At 38.7% G+C, this 21,123-nt stretch overlaps 3 protein-coding genes across 12 annotated transcripts in view; all 3 read right to left on the bottom strand.

The window, feature by feature from the left end:
• Positions 1-1,809, bottom strand: part of LOC106956221 (RNA-binding protein 4.1-like) — an 8,139-nt gene extending 6,330 nt beyond the window's left edge. The window contains exons 1-2 of one of the 2 annotated variants that reach the window (XM_015046924.1): positions 1,699-1,809; positions 117-540 (exon numbers count right to left, since the gene is read on the bottom strand). In XM_015046924.1, the coding sequence (XP_014902410.1) occupies positions 117-522 (406 nt within the window). In that variant the 5' untranslated portion in view covers positions 523-540; positions 1,699-1,809. Of the gene's footprint in view, positions 1-6; positions 541-1,698 lie in introns of those variants that run through there. The other variant, XM_015046931.1, reaches the window with a different exon arrangement.
• A 1,234-nt stretch (positions 1,810-3,043) lies between these two features.
• Positions 3,044-6,388, bottom strand: LOC106956232 (RNA-binding protein 4.1-like). Of its 2 annotated transcripts, none has more exons than XM_015046945.1 (4): positions 6,262-6,388; positions 4,494-4,922; positions 3,447-4,189; positions 3,044-3,294 (listed from the first exon to the last, which is right to left on the bottom strand). In XM_015046945.1, the coding sequence occupies exons 2-3, from the start codon at positions 4,903-4,905 to the stop codon at positions 3,462-3,464; spliced, it is 1,140 nt and encodes a 379-aa protein (XP_014902431.1). In that variant the 5' UTR covers positions 4,906-4,922; positions 6,262-6,388; the 3' UTR covers positions 3,044-3,294; positions 3,447-3,461. The 2 variants fall into 2 exon arrangements, with proteins under 2 accessions (XP_014902431.1, XP_014902439.1); XM_015046953.1 differs by lacking the exon at positions 6,262-6,388 and adding an exon at positions 5,120-6,237.
• A 1,001-nt stretch (positions 6,389-7,389) lies between these two features.
• The window catches only part of map4k2 (mitogen-activated protein kinase kinase kinase kinase 2), a 49,140-nt gene continuing 35,406 nt past the window's right edge, over positions 7,390-21,123 (bottom strand). For 2 of the 8 annotated variants that reach the window (XM_015046963.1, XM_015047023.1), the window contains 18 exons: positions 19,178-19,216; positions 18,379-18,412; positions 17,341-17,494; positions 16,150-16,316; positions 15,895-15,936; positions 15,774-15,782; positions 15,053-15,137; positions 14,095-14,174; positions 13,876-13,936; positions 13,665-13,788; positions 13,466-13,524; positions 13,045-13,148; positions 11,317-11,494; positions 11,175-11,243; positions 11,003-11,089; positions 10,853-10,923; positions 10,709-10,764; positions 7,390-9,564 (listed from right to left, as the gene is read on the bottom strand). In XM_015046963.1, coding sequence (XP_014902449.1) covers positions 9,477-9,564; positions 10,709-10,764; positions 10,853-10,923; positions 11,003-11,089; positions 11,175-11,243; positions 11,317-11,494; positions 13,045-13,148; positions 13,466-13,524; positions 13,665-13,788; positions 13,876-13,936; positions 14,095-14,174; positions 15,053-15,137; positions 15,774-15,782; positions 15,895-15,936; positions 16,150-16,316; positions 17,341-17,494; positions 18,379-18,412; positions 19,178-19,216 — 1,507 coding nt within the window. In that variant the 3' untranslated portion in view covers positions 7,390-9,476. The remainder of the gene's footprint in view (positions 9,565-10,708; positions 10,765-10,852; positions 10,924-11,002; positions 11,090-11,174; positions 11,244-11,316; positions 11,495-13,044; positions 13,149-13,465; positions 13,525-13,664; positions 13,789-13,875; positions 13,937-14,094; positions 14,175-15,052; positions 15,138-15,773; positions 15,783-15,894; positions 15,937-16,149; positions 16,317-17,340; positions 17,495-18,378; positions 18,413-19,177; positions 19,217-21,123) is intronic. The other 6 variants (XM_015047007.1, XM_015047016.1, XM_015046979.1 and 3 more) reach the window with 6 other exon arrangements.

Genomic DNA, 21,123 nt, shown 5'->3' on the forward strand with positions numbered 1-21,123 from the left:
CTCTACATACTCACCTGAGCTTCATCTGGAACTTACCTGAAACCTAACAACATAATATTCTTGATGTTAGATCATTAATAAAAAAAATCCCCATCAAGCCCAGCCCAAAAGTTCACCTTTAAAAGCTGTGTTGTCCAACTTATTAATAGCCTCCATGGCATCTTCCACTCGCTCCATGTGAACAAAAGCATAGTTTTTAACAATGTCGCACTCCACCACAGAGCCAAACTCTTCAAACTTGGCCCTTAACTCTTGATTGGTACACGCAATGTTGCCGACATGGAGCTTGGTGGATCCTCTTGCCTTCCCTCGGCTCATTTCTACATTTAATGGCTGGCCATTAAGCTCGTACTGGTGCAGGTTGCGTATAGCTTCTTCTGCCTCTGACTTGTCATCCATGTGCACAAAGCCAAAGTTTTTCACAATAGAACATTCTGATATCTTGCCATACTGGGAGAACAGAGAGCGGAGTTCATCTGATGTCGTGTCAGACGACAAGTTGCCAATGAAGATTTTCACCATCTTGGATCCTCCCTGACACTAAGAAACAGACAGAAAAAAACATTAATCCATAATCAACGTTTTCTTATTCGGAGAGTACATAAGTGGCATTTCCAAGGTCCTCTAAAGGGTTCACCAGAGAAACAGTCACATCTATAGCTTATGTTAAAGTGAGACATCTTGTTTCTTAATGGGTTTATTTAAATTTTCTATTTTGTGAGTTAAGCCTACAGTAAACACTAAAAAAGTATTGTGTAGAGGGGGAGAAATTCTACTGCATTCGTTTTATATGAAAAATACTGATTTGGGAAAGTTTACTCTGACCAAATTCTATTTGCATTTAGGTTATTTGTTGTATTAACTTTCATTGTAGTCTTTAAGACACCTGGATTTGCACATCATTTTATATTTTTGTCTTAATAAATCAGTTAAATATTACATGATCTAAACAGTTACTCTTGGCTTAAGAAGCATTTTAACAAAATACTTTTAACTTTTATAAGAATAATCTCGGGCGGTTAGTTTATGCTTGTATTGGAGTAAAATGTTGTGCCAATCTAACCACATCAACCCGTTTGAAAAGTCGGTGCTCACCCCAACACCTGAGCCTTCATTTTCATACTCGTATCATCTAGGTGTTTTTTTTTTCCCCTCAAACAAAATGATTTATTTTAGAATTAATCACCAAATGACGCTTACGTAGCTAGTTAGAAATGCTGCCTACTAATTTTGTTGAGCGGAATAAACCATTCATGTAAAACAGTTACACACTTATCTTTGATACACAGGCAGAGTTATCACTGCCCTGCCTCCTTTCAGTGGACACGCAGCACAGTGTAGATTTGCAGCTAACAGTTGGCTAACAGAACTGATCAAAACATCGGCCTTACGATTAGCTTATCAGAATATTAACACAGAATAGTAGACACAACTCCATGTTAAGCAGACGCACACAGTGGGACAAATGAACAATGCATGTTTGTTTTGTACTTCGAAATGTGCACATTTCGAAGTCATGCTAAAGCTTTGCAGCTGGCCTAGTAATGGTCCATTGTAAGACGTTAGCATAAAAGCTAAAGTCGGAGGTCCATCCACTTCTAAAAGGAATCATGCGTTCACGCAAAACACGCACTGCAGTTGGCTCGTTTACAAAATAAGTTGTAGATAGAGCTCTTTAAGTTTTAGGCGGATTCATACCTGTAAACTGCGGCCTCTGTGTTGTACGTTTTCAGAGATGAAATGGCGACTGCAGCATTGACCGCCTGACGTCACACGGAACCGGAAAGACGTATACTTCCGGGGAAGTGGAGGTGTTCCGTGTTCTTTTCAGATTTACTACCCTCCGAATACCATTGTGGCAAAAATATATTTTTCCGCGCTTCTTTACATTATCACAAGTTTTCTTCAAAATAAACGTCTGACTTTACAGAATGCATAGCTTTATGGTGTTGGGACAGAGAATACAAGCATTTGCACATCAAACGTTTGACCTAGCCAAGATTAATCATCATGAAAGCTCCACCTGTCAACTTTGAGTTTTGTGATAAAAGCCTGTTTAGTTTTGAGTTAAAGTTCTTAAAAGGAATGGGTTTGTTTGTAGGTTTGACCAAATCTATAGCCATTTCAGATAAAAGGAGAAAATATTTTCATGTTTGATTTAATCCTCTTGCCGTTTAGATGGTGCAAAATGCATTAAGCAGTAAATGTTAGATTTTATTTTCAAAACTTTGCTGAAGACTGTGAATGCCACAAACTTCTAATCCATCTCACCACCAACCTAAAAAATGTACAGAAGTGCCCATAGTAGTTAAATCCTTCCATAATGTCATGAGAGTCATGTCGTCAAACTGGGATTTCAGTCTATCGGAGAGCAGAGCCAAAACACCCAAATAACTGACTTTAATTTTTCTTTAAAAAAAAAAAAAAAAGATATGTTGTTACCTTTAAACCTAACTTTAAAGAAAACAAAGGCACCCAAAGGAAAGAAAAACAATCTTAGTCTTGCAAAAAAAAAATAAAATAAATGTATTCATATGCTACAAATTAGCACATATCAGATTTCCTCTTCTAAGCAAACAGTTCAGAGGGAAAGAAAACCATTTCGTTACACAGGTGGGTGATCTGTTCTTTTGGTACCACCACCACCTTTATTTAAACTGAGTCCAAATTAAAAACACTTCAAATGTAAAAAGGTTATTATAATCTGACCTCATAATCAAGTCCCTGATATTTTTTCGTTGTCTTGTGTCAGCAAAGCCTTTTCCATTTCTCCTAAGCGGTTCTCCAATTTGTGCACAGATAAAGTAATTTCATGTTTTGGATGCAAGTAAGCCAAACTGATCATAAGTCAATGAATATTATCAACAAATGTTTCACTTTACATAAAAAAAAACTTAAATCAATTAAAACAAGCCAGTAACAGAAAAAATATGGCTTGCATTATTGGCAACCAATAAAATATTGTAAATTATTATGACAAAAAACAAAAACAGAAAACACTGATTCAGCACATTTTTATATGACAAATTCAAAGCAAAAACATTTTCAGATTTTAACAATCTGCCGTATGCATGGAACAAAAAAAGATTATAACTAAAAAAAAAAATAGCTGAAAACCTGTCAAACTGCATTCTGTCAGTCATCCTTTTGTGAATGAGAACAACGGACTCTTCTGCAGGTAGCTGGCATCCCATTTCTAAACCAGATATCTTCTATGTTCATATCTGGACGCTACATACAGTGATGGGACTGTAGAGGTTGAGGAAAGAGTGAAAAAAGTCCTGAAGTTCCGACCTGGAAGAGAGTAAAGCATTTAATTTTACAAACAAGTCTTGTCAAGTACTCTTTGAAAAGGATGGATAATGAACAAACATTGCTCCAGTTAATTCTAAGATTCAAGTGCTTAATATGTTACAAGAAAATTAGGATCTTATTTAAGCCAATACCTTGGTACCACGGCTTTAATAAGGCGCGTATCGCTGTGCATAATGTTCTTTGGGCTGTGAAACAGAGTAGGAGCTTGTGGTAGCAGGTACTGGAGACAGCCGCTTTCGTTCGTAGTTGTAGGCCGTTGAGACAACCGGTACTCGTCTGATTGGGTTGTGTTCCGGTGTGTAGTATGCAGTGACTGATGAAGCTGGAGGCACCGGCCGGCGGTCATATGGATCCACACTGGGTGAGACCTTGGGAAGAGAGGAAGGGGGAGGCGGAGGGGGTGGAGGTGGGAGATAGGGCAAACGACGCTCTTCGAAGTAGCTTGAGCCATAAGGCCGAGCTCTGTACTTTTCATAATAATCAGCACTGCTGTAGAGACGGCTACGATCATAAACATATGACCTGTCTGCATATGCGCCTGCAGCTCGGCTCGCATACCAATCCCCCAGCTGAGCGGCATAGCCACGATTAGGCGGAGGAGGTGGCGGGGGAGGAGGAGGCGGCGGCGGCAACCCGCCAGCATAACTAGCTCGATTATACATAGAATAATCAGCTGGTGGAGGTGCGGCCATGCCATATGAGGGCTCCCGGACGCTGCGAAATCTTGTGCCATCACCGTAGCTATCGTCCCGACCGACTTGACAGTCTTTCGACCAATGACCGTGTTTCCCGCAGACAAAGCAGCCGGTATGATCTCCCATTCCCGGGGCCGGGCGAAGCCGACTGGTGGACAGTCGGACGTTGATCAGCTTGCCTTGTAAGGAGAGAGAACAAACGCATGAGACCGAGAGGATCGACACGAATAGGGTCTTACCGACTAGAACATGGTAAAGGAATGTGACCGATAATGAATGCGAAGGAGAATCATTTTTAGAGCCAGCTTATGGTGATATTTTGTCAGCGAACTGGCCCTATAACACTCTCAACTGGTCTTGCAGAGAACTCTGCAAAGCCCATTGGTGAATAACTGCAGTCCATGAGGTAATGCAACGAAAGGATCCAACATTGGTATCAACTGACAGAAAAGACAAGGAGCTTTTCCCTGCCAAAGAGTTCACCTTTGAAGGCTGTGTTATCCATCTTATCGATGGCCTCCATGGCATCCGCCAGTTTCTCCATGTGAACAAAGGCATAGTTTCTGACAATATCACATTCGACCACCGGGCCAAACTCCTCAAACTTAGCCCGAAGAATTTCACTTGTGACCTCTTCACTGAGGTTGCCGACATGAAGTTTGGTGCTGGATTTGGTTCTGCCTTTGCTCATCTCCACATTCATGCGCCAGCCGTTCAGGTCAGTCTGGTGGAGGTTTTTGATGGCTTCCTCTGCCTCTGACAGGTTGTCCATGTGAACAAAACCAAAGTTTTTCACAATATCACATTCCGAGACTTTGCCATACTTTTCAAAGAGTTCTCGCAGCTCCTTGGCAGTAGTTTCCGATGCTAGGTTGCCAATGAAGATTTTCACCATGATGACGTTTGAATTTCCTAGAAGAGTAATAAAAGTATCTCATCTCATGCTGAACAAAAATTCCAACATTAAGCATAACTAAAAGCCAATATTTATTATTCACTCAACTTCCGAAGGAAGGTGGAAATCACTGAACATCAGACATCATCCAGTCATATTTCACATTGTAATGAATTACAATATGAATATAGAGCAGAATAATTAACAGATTTACCTGGCTATGGATCACAAGTCAGTCTCCCTGCTTAGTTCCAGCTTTAGAGGTAAATGGCATTATGTGCATATTGAGATACAAACTTTCTGACAGAGGTTTGACAAGATGGCGCACCAAGCAGACATTCTTACAGTCTTTGAAAGTGAAGCTTTTACTTCTCACACTAATTATATTGATCAGATTTGACATACAAGAGAAAAAGTTGGAGGACATTAACTGTCAGATTAAGGAAAACAGCTCAATGATTGACAGCCTTGCTCAAGCTCTAAAGTTAAATGCTGCTGAACTAAATGTCTGTAAGGTGAAAGTAGAAACTCTGAAGTGTTATGGATTCTGTGTTTTCCTCCATCTCTTTTATCCTCTTATCTGCTTACACGCACACGCTGCAGCTTACATAACCATATTTATGTGTGACTGCAGCCAGTCATACATAAACGGACTAAAATTGATTAGACTACCCTTTAGGGAAGGTACAGATTGCAGAGAAGATGATGCTGGATCCTGGTTTACTTTCAGGTGTTATAATTGGGTCTCAATTTCAAAGATGAAAATACTCAAACTGATTTTTAAGAGCTGCCATAACTTTAGAACTCCCCACCTTGTCCTTAAAATGGAAATATTTTACGAAGGATTCCCCCGATTACATTATTGTAAAACTGAAAACCCGGTACCTTTCTCCCAGATTTACCAAAAGTTAAATGAATTCGTTTTGTAATGAATTGTTAAGAGAAAATACACCGAATATATCTAACAATGTGAAAATGTAAACATGAGCTCAACCTCAAGTCACGCAGCTAATTGCTAACGCCAATGTGTTACACCATTTCTTAAACGTTTATAACATTACTACTAAAGTGATACCAACTCGAATGCAACAATACAACTCCTCAAATAATTACAAACAATGTACAAGTAGTTCACGTAGAAACAAATATTTCATTGAAGTATAATTTAATGAGTTATGTTGCCAGGAAAGTGTGACATCAGTGAGCTAATAGCTAGCTAACTTACTGGTTGGTCCGTTGTATTTCCGCTCACTTCCCCTCAACCATCTGCATCAGCGCTACAATAACAGCAGTACATCTCCACTCTCTGACTGAACATGTTTACTTCACATTATAAGGTATAAACGTCCTACTCACCAATATATTGCGATGAAGGCCTTCTATTAATGAATGGACAGCGAAATGGCGCTACTGCGCTCGTCCAGACTTCTTCTTTAGTTTACAACATCAAGCTTTGGGCGCCATCACCGCCACCCTCTGTTTCAGAGACAGAATCGCAACATACGGTGTCATAATCCTGATCCCCCTGCATCCCCTTCTAGTTGGGTAGTCTTCAGGCATCATTAAGTCAGTCTTCTTGTAAGCTAAGCTCTAGTCAAAAACTTCAAATTTAAAATGGTATCTGCAGTTGATTTTAGTTCTCTCATTTTTTTTCTCATCCCTTGTACAGGTACGTAAAGCACAACTATTGTTCACATGTATGGTGTTTATACAGCCATAAGTTAAGTATTTTGATAACATATAATTATTTTTTTTATGATAATCGTTAAGAATATTTAAATCAACAAGAGGACATGGATAAAAACCAAGTCCTGTAAGTGGTTTTCACAGCCCTTCTACTGTATTCTCCACAGTTCTGTCCTATGATCTATTTGCTGTAGATTTGCAATGCACTCCAGGAAAAATTAAAGCTACTGTAATTCAAATTAAGGTAATGTTACTAAACAAAACTGGCTGGTGGTAAATACATTGCTGCTCTTTTCTTGTTTTCACTTTGACTCTGGGTTTTTCCTAATATTTTTCATGTGACATTTTGCATTGTCCACCTAGTTTTATAATGCATATTCGAGAGAGAACTTGTCATACAGCACAATTGATAGATCCTGTTCATTTACAGCAGCCGTCTTCTTTAAGCATTACATTGGAACCTGATTGATACAACAAGATTTATATCTTTGTGACAGAAGACAGATGCTGTTAGTCTCCATGACGTTTGCGCAATAAAGTTGAAAACTTCCCAACACTCCTTAGTTGGTTCCAGTCTTGCCTGTCCCATCATGTCCCACAGGCTGACCTGCAGTGTTGGCAGTTGTGACAAACGAGCTGCTGTATGAGACTCAAACGTGACCCAGTGATTTCAGATTTAATAAAATGTGGGTTGTTGAATATAATTTTATATATATATATATATATATATATATATATATATATATATATATATATATATATATATATAATGTAATTTATTTATGAAAAAATAAGTAATAGAGGACAGACATTAAAATCTTTATTTTTTTCATATTAAAAATTCTGTAAAATTAAAAATGCATTCTCAGTTGTTATATACATACAGAGCAAAACACATCTAAAAAAAACAGCCTACAATTCATACTGTCTCCCAAGGGTGTCTCAGAAAAAAAGGGGAGTTATTAATACAGCTTACAGTATAAATAACATAAATATCATTATACACAATCACAGACAACTGCAATGTAGTGGAATTGAGACTTTTAGTACACCTGAATTGTTCTTTCCATCAACAGTACTTTAATTAAACTAAATGCACATCTGTATTAATTAGTCGGTTCCCTTCATTTCTAATCATCTGGTCCCTTGCAAAACTTTTTAAATATTATGGCCAACATCAATATTTTCAGTGTGCTGCTCTAAATCATCGAAGTATGTTATGAAAATACAAATGATAAAAACAGCTACGACCTAAGAGAAGTAACTACTGCTGTTCATCAGTCTGGATGAAAGTATTTTTGGTCTTTGGATAATTATTCAGAAAAGATGGCACATGAAGTTTATGATTCTAAAGAGCTTCATTCAGAGAAAGGCACCAAGAGGATCAGATGTCCAAACCTCATTCAACGAAAGGCAGCAGAAGTTGACCTCTGACCTGATGGAGATCCCCACCTGCCTCTATAGCTGAACCTGGCCACGCTACAAAGAACTCCACTGCAGACATTTGTATCCACGAAAGATTTCAATTTGATAAAATTATACAAAATGCTTAAGCAGCAGAATATGGCGTACTACTTTGGCACTTTTTTTTTATTATTTTAAAGCTAACAGGACACTGTTGATGGCAACTCTAAAGGTGTTAAAGTCTGCCAGAGAGTCAACAGCAGGTTTTCATTTTGAACATGATGGACATGCCAGAATCTGTTCAGCACCAAGTTAGCACCTCTTTCCTAATCTGGTCATAACAGGAAACATGGAATCAGTTATAGAAACAGACTTTTAGGGTTTTGCTTTATATTCTCTCCAAGCTTCTTTCTCTCTTCTACTCTTCCTTTCTCCCCACCTTTCTTCCATTCTTGTCTATCTCCATGTTAGAATTGAAATAAACTCAAAGCATTTTCTAATAAACTTTGATATATATTTAATGGAGCATTAAAGCAAAATCTGCAACGCTCCATTTGTGAAAGTAAATCAGTTTGGCTTCACTTTGGCAGTCACACAACAATTCTGAGTGCCACACTGCCGGACAGGACATGTTAAAAAAGAGGAGTAAAAGAGAGAGTGTGTGAGAGAGAAAAAAAACAGCTTACAGCCTCATCACTCCATCCCTGCTGACAGTGTTTACACCCTGTGGTTTTTCTCTAGACATCCCAGCTCTTTACAAATGAAATTATCTGCATACCAATCATTAGTTTCCATGTGGACCAAATTATATCTCAACTGAACCATTGTTACTTTAAGGAACTGGGTATTTTTAGTGAAATTTTTGATGTTACACATTATATTGTTAGGATTGTGGACAATTAAATCCTTCAATAAAAATTTCAGCATGTAGAAGGAAAACATTAAAATGGAGAAATACTGAATCATCCCAGTTATTTTGGTCTGACATGGAGATACAGAGGTCCATTTCAGTTCTACGCGGGAAGCAGAACCCTAGACTGCAACATTTGTTTAGCATTTCCCTGATAAAGAAGCGAATGTTCCCTTCACTTTCTGGATAAAGTGCCAATTCATCGTACAACTAGACTCTCTACTTACAAAAAAAACAGGAGACTGTAGGTCACAGTGTCTAAAGAGGGACTGAAAATATCCAAGCCAGGTTTCTGATGTAAGTTGGCAAGATAGATCACAATCTTTGCTGATGCTGCTTCTGCTGTGCCATTCCTTAGACAAACTGATAAGTTGTACAACCATTTCTTAGCAACATGCCTCTTGATGTGGGATGAGAGCTGTGTCCCTGCAGAAACTGCCAGTAAGAGTCTGCTGTGGGCCGATGGTATTAAGGTCTTCTCCGCCTTCAGTGCAACGGGGATCGCTTCTTAAACTTGAGCAGGTAGAACATTCTGGTTCTTGTTCTTTAAGACGTCAGCCTGTTTTCCAGCTCAGTAGCTGCTTTCATGACCAGTCAAGATGTACAGGTTGCTCAGCGCTGAGGGGTCGTCCGTCGGCGTACTCTGAAGGATGATGTCTCTGTTTAGTGCAGGAACAAAAGGAAAAAGGTCTTATTCATCCAAAGTACACAAAACTAGGTCAGTTTGATAATACTGCTTCTTATTTCTGCAAGACAACTGCTACGCAAAACTGAAATTAAAGTCACACTCTCACTGATAAAAGTACATATCTAAGATATTTCCTAGAATCATCTTTATCTTATTTGTTAATATTAGAGTTGAACAATATGTAGCATCACAATCATCGTCTTAAAATGAAGTCTGGATGCTCTGAATATTTCGAATATATTTGACCATCTGGATGGATGGAATTCTAAAAAAAAATGTATTAAAGAAGAAACATTGAAAGAAACACTGGAAAGGATTTAAACACTAACCTGCTTCATGGAAAAAAATGTTTTCCAGAAGTTTAAACTTTACAAATCACTGAGCACTGTTCCTCTACGTAGGGCTGCAATTAACTATCAATTTAGTAATCAATTATTCTATTGATTATTCTGATGATTAATCAGTTCATTGGAGAAAAGATTGGAACATTCTGCAGATTTTTCAATGAACTACTTGTTGTATTTTATACAATATTAGAAATATGTAAAAATACAAATAAATAATTACATTTATCTAATTTCCTAAAATGCAATAACAGCATTATTTTAATGAACTCTTGATCATTTGTATTGTTTTTAGCATCTGCAGCTAAAATCAATCCTAACATCAACATGTGAAAAGTTCAACACTTTCTGCTGGTTGAACATCAATCCTGTGTGGGCTGATCTGTTGAACATTTTTTTAGTCATAATTGGATAGCAGAAGATGATTAATAGGATATTTTTAAAAACAAAATCAGGTGAACCAGATGAAGCTAACACTGCCACTTCAGGAGTTCTGGGTATAACATATTTACAGATTTACAGACAAGGAAGTATTTATATATTAAATGCAAAATATACATATTTTTGTACAGTTTTTGGTTTAATGTTAGTGTTCTTTCAGCAGAATGTCTTTTTTAAGTCTGTATACTCCAGCTAACAATTTATCAATTCATAATTAGCTGACAATTATTTCAATAACTGATTCATCACAATGAATCTGATCAGTAGTTTCAGGCCTACCTATGAATACTCAATAGAACACTAAATGTTTGTTTTCTTTCGTTATCTCACCTGTTTGTTCCCAAAACTCGGAAAACTCGGCTCTCATCTGTGATTTCCTGTGTTACCTGCCGTTCAAAATGACATGACTCAGGTTTGTGAATTCTGCCACATAACAGGTAAAGGACTCAGCTTCACATATGTGCAGATATTCACCTCATCCGAATGGAAACTCCTTCCTTTAAGGCCGTGCTTCCAGAAAGCCAGCACACTGTCCTGTAAACAGACTGCCGGGATACGGAACGTTACTCAGCTGTCAGCACAGACAAGCCGAGCTTAGAGCTGCTCTCTGAATGTTGCTGTTACCTAGTGTTTCAATTGGAAAGTCAAAACCGATCTCAGCTGCCAGCTCTTTGGATGGAAGCCCTTTCAGGTCCACTATCTTTACCTTTTCTGCACAGTCAGCATCAGGACAGAAGCAGAGTTCATTACAAATCGTCATGAAATGTGTTTTGTTGATGACATTAGAGTAACTTACTTTCAGTTGTAATCAGAACTGTGTCTCTGTCCAGCTGGGTAACCTGTACAGCTCTGAGGGCGCCACCATCTGCAGAGAGACAACATTACTGCGGGCTCTAATCTGAGAGGCTCACGGACTGAAGCATGGTGGTTTATCCTACCTGGCACTGAAGCAGGAGGAGCATTCAGCTCGATTATATCAAACTTGAGCTGCTGGCTGGTTGGACTCTCCTCATTGTTACACTCTCTCACCCCCACACACAGCTGGGGAAACTCATCTGTTACCAGAACCAGAAGCTCAAATATTGGCAGAGACTCTGGTAGTCGCACTGGTATGTGCTGCAAGAGATGAAGAACGAATCAGCAGAAATAGAAACAGTGAAGCTACATGATTAAAAACTAGGAGGCAGATGGGAGATTAAAGTTAGATACCATGGTTACTTGGTCGCTCGGGTCAGACAAGTTTTATTAAGCAAACCTAAAACCTTTAAGTACTTAAATAACACCTTGAGTCCAGCAGCATTGGAGAGTTGCACTATGACCAGGGTGCAATTAACCACACGAGTTGATAGCAACTGTAACATTCATGCACTAAAAGATCATATTCACCTCACCAAAAAAAAATTCTCGTATCTAATAAACCTCTCATAAACATCAGCTAATATTTCTATTTAGCGCTGAAACAACGTGTATGAGATCAAATTTTATTTATTAAAATAACTTAAAATAAACACATTCAGCAAATCTTCCATAAATTGTTTGGAGAAAAAAAAATTACTTAAAATGCCAGTAGAGGGCAGCAATACCTCAGTGTAGAATCTGATCACATCATTTGGACCCAAGAAGAAACTGAATGACCCTGAAAATGTGCTGGTTTATTTTCTAAAGTCAGAATATTTGAGTCACCATTTCTGGAGGATTAGATGGAATAGATGGAGATGGAGGAATAATCTGAATCCACTCTGAGTTTAGAGTCTGTAAAGGTGATTTGCGTATAAAACAGTGCAAGATGTTGAACTAAAATATTTATTTGCACAACGCCTCCGACATGAAAAGGAGTTTGTTTTACACCTACCAAAAAAAGATTAATATACACACTTAACCATGCCACAAAATCTGAGATTCATATTTCAGAACGTCTGGAAAGTACTGATGGATTTGAATGGAAGCAAAGTTATTACGCTGCTACAGGCTTATGCTGGAGGACAAACTGACCACTTTTCTTACTTTCTTTTTCTACGACTCTCCAACTACCATTATTTTCTGTTATGTCAACCATTAGCTTTATGTTTTCTCTCAACTTTTTTTCTCTCCATAGAAGCTCCATCTGGTCTGGTGTTCTATTTAGCTGTGGCTCTTTCCTAGAAAACATCGTCTGAAATAACACTGCCAATTAAATAGTTCTCTGTGTGCCTGGAAAACATATAAACACTGCCCCTTTAATGAGTTACAACCTGTCAGAAGTGGAAATAAAGTGTTTATTGTAAGTTTTACATCATGTTATAATGTAACATAAAGTCCAACATGGTGTGTCAGTGAGGAATCCCCAACTTTTCCAAGTGGAATTCCGACATCGAGTTGTTCCAAGTATTTTTCATTGACTTGAACTCAAAAATTCTGACTTCTGATTCCAAATGTAAGGTGAGCAAATTGTAAAATTCAAACAGACATTAACTCCAGTTACACATTTCCTGCTTGCATCCCTTTTTAATACAGCTGTCAACATATGAGATAACTGCTGAACTTGAGGGTTGGATAAGAGTTCATGGTTCTGTTCAGACATGACATCAACGTCCTGGTGTTAATTACAGAAGCTAAGAAAACGGATCTTGTTTGTACTTTGAGTAGTGGATGTCACAGTGCTTGTGGGACAACATATCTGCACTAACCTTTAGATGCATAAACTTCTGGAGAGGCTCATACCACAGCAGCAGCACCAGGCCGGAGGGAACCGCCCCACACAGGAAGGTACTCTCTGTGTAGGGGTTTCTCGCTGCAGTAAGGAAAAACAACAACACTGAAGACTGTGTTGGTATCAGTACATGGAAAAGAAGCACTTGGGCTGTTTATTCAGATGAGCACCAGAGATATTAAGGAGAATGTGTGGAGAATTTGCTTCAGGCTGTTGACACTTGCCAATCCGAACACTCAGCTGCTGATTTCCCACATTTCTTACAAACGGGGGGAAAAAATAGCCCAAAACGGTTTTGGACCAAGTGCCATGGACATTTGGGTTCTCACATTGCATCCGTCTTGATTATCTCTGGAAAATGTGTGAGAACTACTTTAGAGCCGGTTTGAATCACTTACCCACACTACATCTCCGACAGCCTTTAGTGTCTGGAATTTTCACAGATATGGCAAACTTTCTGGAAACGGGAGGAAACAAAGCTCAGTGTAGGAATAAAGAAAATTCAGTAAAAGGTTAAACAAAGAATATTTGAAAGTTTCTAAATGTTGAACTCTGCCTGAACTGCCCAGCCTGTACCAAACTCTGACCTGTACCGACCTGGGAATGATCCTCTCAGTGAAGCGATTGGTGCTGAGAGACAAGCTGCCGTGTTTCTTTTGCAGATGTCCTTTTTGCTCAAACAGAGCCGTTAGACTGTGGGAATAAAGCTGCGACGACTTTCCTGCACAAAGGACACGGTCTTAGAGAGGCAGATACTATAAAGCTCAGCATGTTGTCTGATGGAAGCAGCATACGGAGGAGATGTTACCTGACACAGACATCAGCACATTATTCATGACATAGAGCCACGTACATCGCTGAGGGAGCAGCTGTGGACAGAAACGAGGTCAGGTTTACTGAACAGCTTTCATACGCCTGTCAAAGAAATATAAGAAATAAACATATCCTGATCTCTTTCAGGACATGATGGGGAGCAGTGTAGCATGACAAGAAAGTGTGTGTCTGAGTTCATAAGATCTTCTCTGACCTTTTCTAGTGTGTCCTCATGAAGTTCATTTAGGTTCAATGTGTAAATTCCTTCCTCTGCTCCAAGAATCAGGTATTGATCTAAGGATCAGAAGAATGAGTTAAAGTGAGAGGATTACCTCCAGCTGAATGCAATCATGAGGGAAAAGAAATGTCCATGAGTGACTGGACAGGCATGAGAAAAACTAAGTACACCCTTTCTGTTTCCAGAGGAACTCAATGTGTTGGCCCCTCTCTGAGTGCGGGCTTTATGCATTCAGAACATCCTTTTGTATTTGAACACATGAAATGGAAAGAAATGCTTTGTTGTTAGCTTGTGTTGTTATAGTAATAACAATTAGCAAATCCCACTGAGGTAAACATAAGACAGCTGGCCTCTCATACACATGTTCAGTGGCTCTAAAGGTGGCTCTACGAGTCGTGGGATGGTGGTCTGCTCCTCGTTTTCGTCATCACTCAATTATCAGTCACAGAAATGTTCTGTATGTAAATAACCTTTAAATGTTTCAGGGTTTTTGAGTAAAGACCACTTTTGCTTTGAAGTAAAGATGACATGTTTGCTCAGGAGAACGGATGTCAAAGCTAGGCTACAAAACATTTTACCAACTGGCATTATGAACTGATTTACAGCAAGGATCAAACTGGAAACTAAAATTGAATCCGTTTACAAATATATCTCCATACCGGATATGAATTGGACCTTTTTGCCTCGTAAGGTAAAAGCACTTGGGCTGTTTATTCAGATGAGCACCAGAGATATTGAGGAGAATGTGTGGAGAATTTGCTTCAGGCTGTTGACACTTGCCAATACAAACACTCAGCTGCTGATTTTCCACATTTCTTACACCTCATAAGAAATGTGGACTTTGTTCATATGTGCTGAAATTGGCAAAGTATAAATAAACGGAACTAAAGTGAACTTTCTGGGGTTCAGGGCTTTAAGAAGCCAGAGTCCTCACCTTTTGTTTTGGGTAAGATCCAGGTAGCAGCACAGTGGATTTTTAGAGGACAGCCGTTGAAGACTTTGGTAAAGCAGGCTCCCATCTAGAGGAAGCAGATGACTTTGAGTCTGACAGGATTACAATGGCCCTTCAGTTGTGGAGTGGTGTGATAAAAAGCAGTCATTGAAATCATGCTGCTGTTGGTACAATAAAGCTACAAAATGCCCATCGATGCAGCTTTCAAGCAAAAGGCTCTTTAACAGGCAAACAAAGTATCTACAACAGAGACACAGATCATGTAAGAGGGCCATTGAATCACATCATGTTGCAGCGTGTAATCAGGATTTAGATACCTCATAACTGGTGATTCTTCTACTCAACCATGAGACTTTTCCAGATTTTAATTTCAGTTTTTCTCTTATTTCTTAGCATCCTTACTTTCAGTCATAGCAGATTCTTGTGATGTCTTGTGTCATTTAACAAAAATCTTTTCAGTCTAATTTAATTTGTGAAATCTCTCTATTTCCTGCCTGTGTTAATCTTGAGAGGATCACATGAAGGTGGTATTTTTGTATTATTTTATTATTGATATGTTATTTTTGATAGGATCTGCCCAGCAACTTTTACTGAAACTTTCAGGCTTTTGAATTTTCTTGATAACATAATAAGATCATTTGACCCTCACACATTAAGGAGGCTGGTGCTTTACATAATATTTAAAGAATAAAATAAAACTTACCAAGAAAGTCTATATGTAACACCATGCAATGCATTAGTATGTGTTAGGAGAGGAAGTGTCTGTAATTAGTCATGAAGGTGTTGGAGTTTTATTGCTGGTTCCTGTTAGAATTCACACTTACATGGACTTGAGGGGTGGGAGGAAGCCCATGACAACCAGCTCTCTAGAATTACAAAGGTTACACACAACAACACAGAGGGAGTAATAAAGACTGTACACCTGGGGAATAATACCAAATCAACAACTTTCACTGCATCTATCAACCTTTACAGGGTTCAAACAGAATCATTAGGAAGTTATTAGGTTAGCAAATCACTCCAGCGCTCTGACGTTTGCTTCTCATTTAACGAGAGAAGCATTCTCATTAAAAACTCACTGAGTCCTCTGGCTTTTTCCGCAGTGTGCTCCACTCTGGAGACAGTGGCGTCTCTCTTTTTGGGGAGGAAACCATCCTTTTCTCTGCTACTACAGAGTGTTGTGGTGGCAAACATGGGTCACTGCAACGCTGACTGATGTCCTGCGTGGCAGAACACCTGGACAAGACTTAGAATAGAATAGAATAGAATAGAATAACCATTTACTGCCATGCTGTGGAAAATTCCAGTGCAACAGCATCAAAGTGACAGACAATCGAAGCATGTAGAGTCACAGAAAGGTAGGAATATAAAATATTTAAAAACATTTATACTGAACAGTAAGGGTTATGGTGGAAAATTACTACAAGTTAACATCTGCTGATCATGTTATATTAAATGCTTGTGAACTCTCACCAAAATAACTATTTGGGTTACATGTACACAGTTGGAAGTTGTTTTCTACAGCTGCATCAGAACCAGACTGTCTCACCCCTTGTTTTGAATCCCTTATCCTTGGTATAAAACTCAAGTGTTGTCTCTGCCTGGCAGAGCTTTTCACCCAGACCTGCTTCATTATTGATTGTCCTACAAGCTCTCTGCATTGTGCACAATATATGAACAAACCTGACTGAGTGATTTCACCTGACAGTGCTTGGTAAAATAGTTTTATTCCACAAGAGGGTAAAATTACAACATAAATAATGTGCTAGTCAGTTATTTGTTGGTGTTAGTGTCTCCACATTTCATGCTGTATTACAAAACCTTGTGTATAGATTTATGTGTATATTATGTGTCTCTACAAATAACATTATTCTGATACTAACAGATATTGCACAAAGCTCAGTCAGGTTTAAGTCCAGAATGTAGAACCAGTGGCAGTTTAGTCTTTCTGTAAATCAGTAACTTGTATTTGTGATTATTATTTTTTTATTTGATTTCATTAATTTTTAAAAATATTTTTTTATGTGAACCTATTTGTGTCTTTAATAAAGCTGCTGATGATGAGTCTGCAGTTATTAGAAATAGCACACTCTCCCCCAATGAAATGGACAACTGAGTAAGACCCTTAGAAAAAACTGTGCATGTGTATTTTTGGATTAAAAAACCAACAGATGACTTATAATAAGTGACAAGATCAGAACCAGCAGACCTCTGCTGATGCATATAAAACAAGCTGTGTGTGTCTGAATGGTGTGTGTACTGAGGTGTACCTGCTGCAGAGCCGGGGTCGGCTGTGATGGCCGCATCAGGGCCGAGTGTGCAGGCCGGTCTCAGCGTCAGGTCTCTGTCCTCTGTGTTGGAAGTTAAAGAGCTGAAGGCCGGCAGTGAGGCTGTCGGACTGAACAAACCACTCTTCCTACCTCCCTGTAAAACACCAGCATGTGAGTCATCACTGGAGTGATTCCAAGTTCTCCAACACCGCTAATGTCAGTGCCACACATGAAAATAGAGTAGAAAATATCCTTTCCTATTCTACAATAGGAAAGCAGCATTTTGGCTAAGGATTTGTGTCGATATTGATATTCGATATTAATGTTACTGTCAAGGCCGATAACTGATATTTTCCAATATTACATATATTTCTTACCCTTTCAACACCTTGAAAAAAACAATCACACCGCTATGCTGTGCTGCATCACTATCCCTGTCACATGACCAGACACACACCACATCACCAACCTCCTCCACCGTGCCTCTACAAACAACTGGCAACAAGATGGAAATAAATATTATTGATCCCGGCCCAGTTTCATTTATCGGACCAATACCCATATGTTAAAAATTACTAATGTCAGCCAATATCAATGTTAGTACCAATATATTGTGCATCCCTAGTTGATAATTGATCAATCGTTTGATTAACTGTCATCAAATTAAAAAATCAAATAAAAGAGTCTTAAACCACAGCTGTCCTCAGAATCAAACTCTGTAATGTTGTGATCAAATTTTATCTCCATTAAAATTAAGAAACAAACAGTTAATATTTGTCAGCAGCTTGTGGCTCTGAAGGATTCCTAGTCGATTCAACTAATAAGTTGGTTTCTCAATGAAATAACATAAATATCTCCCAGAAAGTACAAAGACAAAGTAAAGGGATTATTAGTTTTGAAAAAAATAATCTCTAAAATATTGCTTTAAGAGGTAAAGTATAATTATAGCATAGTTAAAACTGTGGAAGTTTGTATCAAGTCAACACATCAGGCAACAGAAATAAAGACTAACTTCATGGTAATAAGAGTCATACTCACATCAGCAGATGGCGCTCTTGCAATCGTTAAACTCCTGAAAGACAAATGAGCAACAACCATGAGGTCACTGCAAAATCTGATGGCTGAATCTAGGCATGGGCTGGTATGAGAGTCTAACTCTGACTATAATGAGGGAAACATATCATGGTATCAGTCTCCACACCATAGCTGTCTGAAACATTTCTAAACAGCTGAATCTGTCTGCCTTGTAAGCAGAGGGAAAATGTAGAAGCCTGCTTTAAGCCAGCTGGCAGGCAATGCTCTGCACTGGAGGGAGAGAGCTGCACCACGGTCCATAAACCCAGAGCAAACATTCTGACATCTATGCAAGCATCTCATGACAAGGACTTAAAACCAAAGCAAAAGCATGAACATTGATTTTGTCAAATCAATGTTTTAAATCCTTTATGTAACCTCATACCAATACCATGCCTAGTCAAATCATTTAATTAGATCCAGGACAAGCAACACGACACCAAGCTGAGGCAGATGCTGGGGAGCTTGAAGGTAGGACAATAGCAGCACACGGACCAAACTCTGACGGAAATGCCACAATGAAGCAGACAAAGAAGCCCTCAAAGCTGAGAACCACTGGGCCTGTCCTGGTTGGAATCTGCATCAGTTCACGTAGTTTGAGGGCAATATTAAGAGCACATGAACACAAACCTGAAGATTATGGCAACCACACTGACATTAGCTGACAAATGCATCATAATAATACCAACTGGAGTGGTTTATTTCAGGTGGGATGGAAAAACAGAGCTGTTAGGAGAGGCTGGAGCAGGCGGGCGTGGCCTACCTCATCTGCAGGGCTTGCTCCACACATTCCAACAGGCTCCTGCAACAGGAAGACCCCCGGTGTTTATCTGACCACAGGCCTCAATCGGCCAGAACAATAGGAGGGAGTAAAGCTAAAGGTCCTCTTCTAACAAGCACTGATTACCTCGACTGAAGCCTGGACTCTTTACTTTTTCAATCTTTTTGCAATACGGCTCTGAAAATACCTCAACTTTGGATCAGCAGGAAGTCCTGTCCTTTAATATTGGATGTCTCAGATTTTGCAATTTAAAAAGGGACTTTTAATATTTGTATACATGGTGTACCATTTTTATCTGAGCAAAAACAAAACACGACAACTGGCCTGAAAAATGCAATGACCCAATCATTACTGTACCTGGACATGTCTAACTATCAGTGCAGACGGCTGGACTGGAGGTGGAAATGCAGAATTCTTGCTGACCGACTGAGTCGGCTCAGCGGCTGCCCCGTCTTGCACTGACCTAATGATTTTGGAAAAGGTTCTAATGTTTAGTGGATATGTTGCACAGCTGTGCTGGAAACCAGAATCAGACTGGGACTGGCAGTGTGGTGTGGGATCCTCACTGTTCATGAGGCGTGAAATCGAAATCGAGGGAATATGTCCGTGAAGCGGAGAGGACTTTCACGATTATGGAAGCAGGATGATCACAATAAGACAAGAAAAACCTTAAGGATCTGCAATCATTTTGTTCTGGAAATACAACTTAACTTAAATACAATTAACTTTAAGAGTCTCAAGTTGTCCTTATGTTTTCATTTTAAATATTTTTCTCACAAAGGAAACATTTTGGCATCATGGATCATTTAAAACAGACTGTAAGGATTAACTTTCTATATTTTCTAATTTAACATACATAGTTTTGCTGATAAATTGTGTTGATAAAGATGTGCTGTAAACTGTAATACTTATTTACAATAAACACAAGGAAAATATTGCATAGTGGACTTTAATGATTGAATTCAGGGTCCTGCAAAATATTCATACTCCTTACATCCTACAACACATTTTAATGTATGTATAATAATAGAAAGTGGAAAGGAAATGATACATTCAGGGTATTTAGATTGTTTAACAAAAGAATGATCTGAAAAGTGTGGCATGTATTAATATTCAGCACATCTCTAAAGCCATTCCATTGCACTTCTGGCTGTATACTTCGGGTCGCTGTCCTGCTGGCAAAGACGCTCACAAGTTATTTTTTCTAGGTCAAGTCTTTGAGGGACAAGTCCAAGTCAAGTTTCAACTAAAATAAACAGTTTATCATCAAATTCATGACATCTAGGTCACCTCTAACTCTGCACTACTGTAGGTTAGGACTTTACTGTTTGTTCTTCAGATCATTAAATAAATGTTGATAATTATCAGTCCATTTTATATATACATAATGTTATTTTTTTTCAATCTTTTAACACTTATTTCTTTATCCAAAAATCCGGTAGTGACTGATTTGTATTATTATAAAAATTGATCCAATCTTCACAATAATGTATTATTTCTGTTGGTCTATCACATTATGTCCTACAACACACTTATAATTTTAATATGATACCTTTTCAGTAAACTGTATATTTGTTAATATTTCCTAAATGTCTAAGCAAAGTCTGTAGGTGAAGCATGTAATGGAACACTCACTTCATTTTATAAATCTGATTTGTTCTGTGTAGTACGGAGCCCCTAAGGGGACATGGAGAAAAAAAAAAAAGGAAAGAAATCCCGACTTATTATCGCGAGATCCCGAGAAACTAAGTCGAGATCTCGAGATCCCGACTTATTATCGCGAGATCCCGACTTATTATCGCGAGATCCCGACTTATTATCTCGAGATCCCGACTTATTATCGCGAGATCCCGAGAAAATAAGCCGGGGTCTCGAGATCCCGACTTAGGTTCTCTGGTTCTTGCGAAAATTAGTCGGGATTGTTTTTT

The sequence above is a fragment of the Poecilia latipinna genome, unplaced genomic scaffold (genome assembly GCF_001443285.1).
Source record: "Poecilia latipinna isolate Pla-1442-1.1 unplaced genomic scaffold, P_latipinna-1.0 Scaffold40, whole genome shotgun sequence".
Taxonomy (NCBI): Eukaryota; Metazoa; Chordata; class Actinopteri; order Cyprinodontiformes; family Poeciliidae; genus Poecilia; species Poecilia latipinna.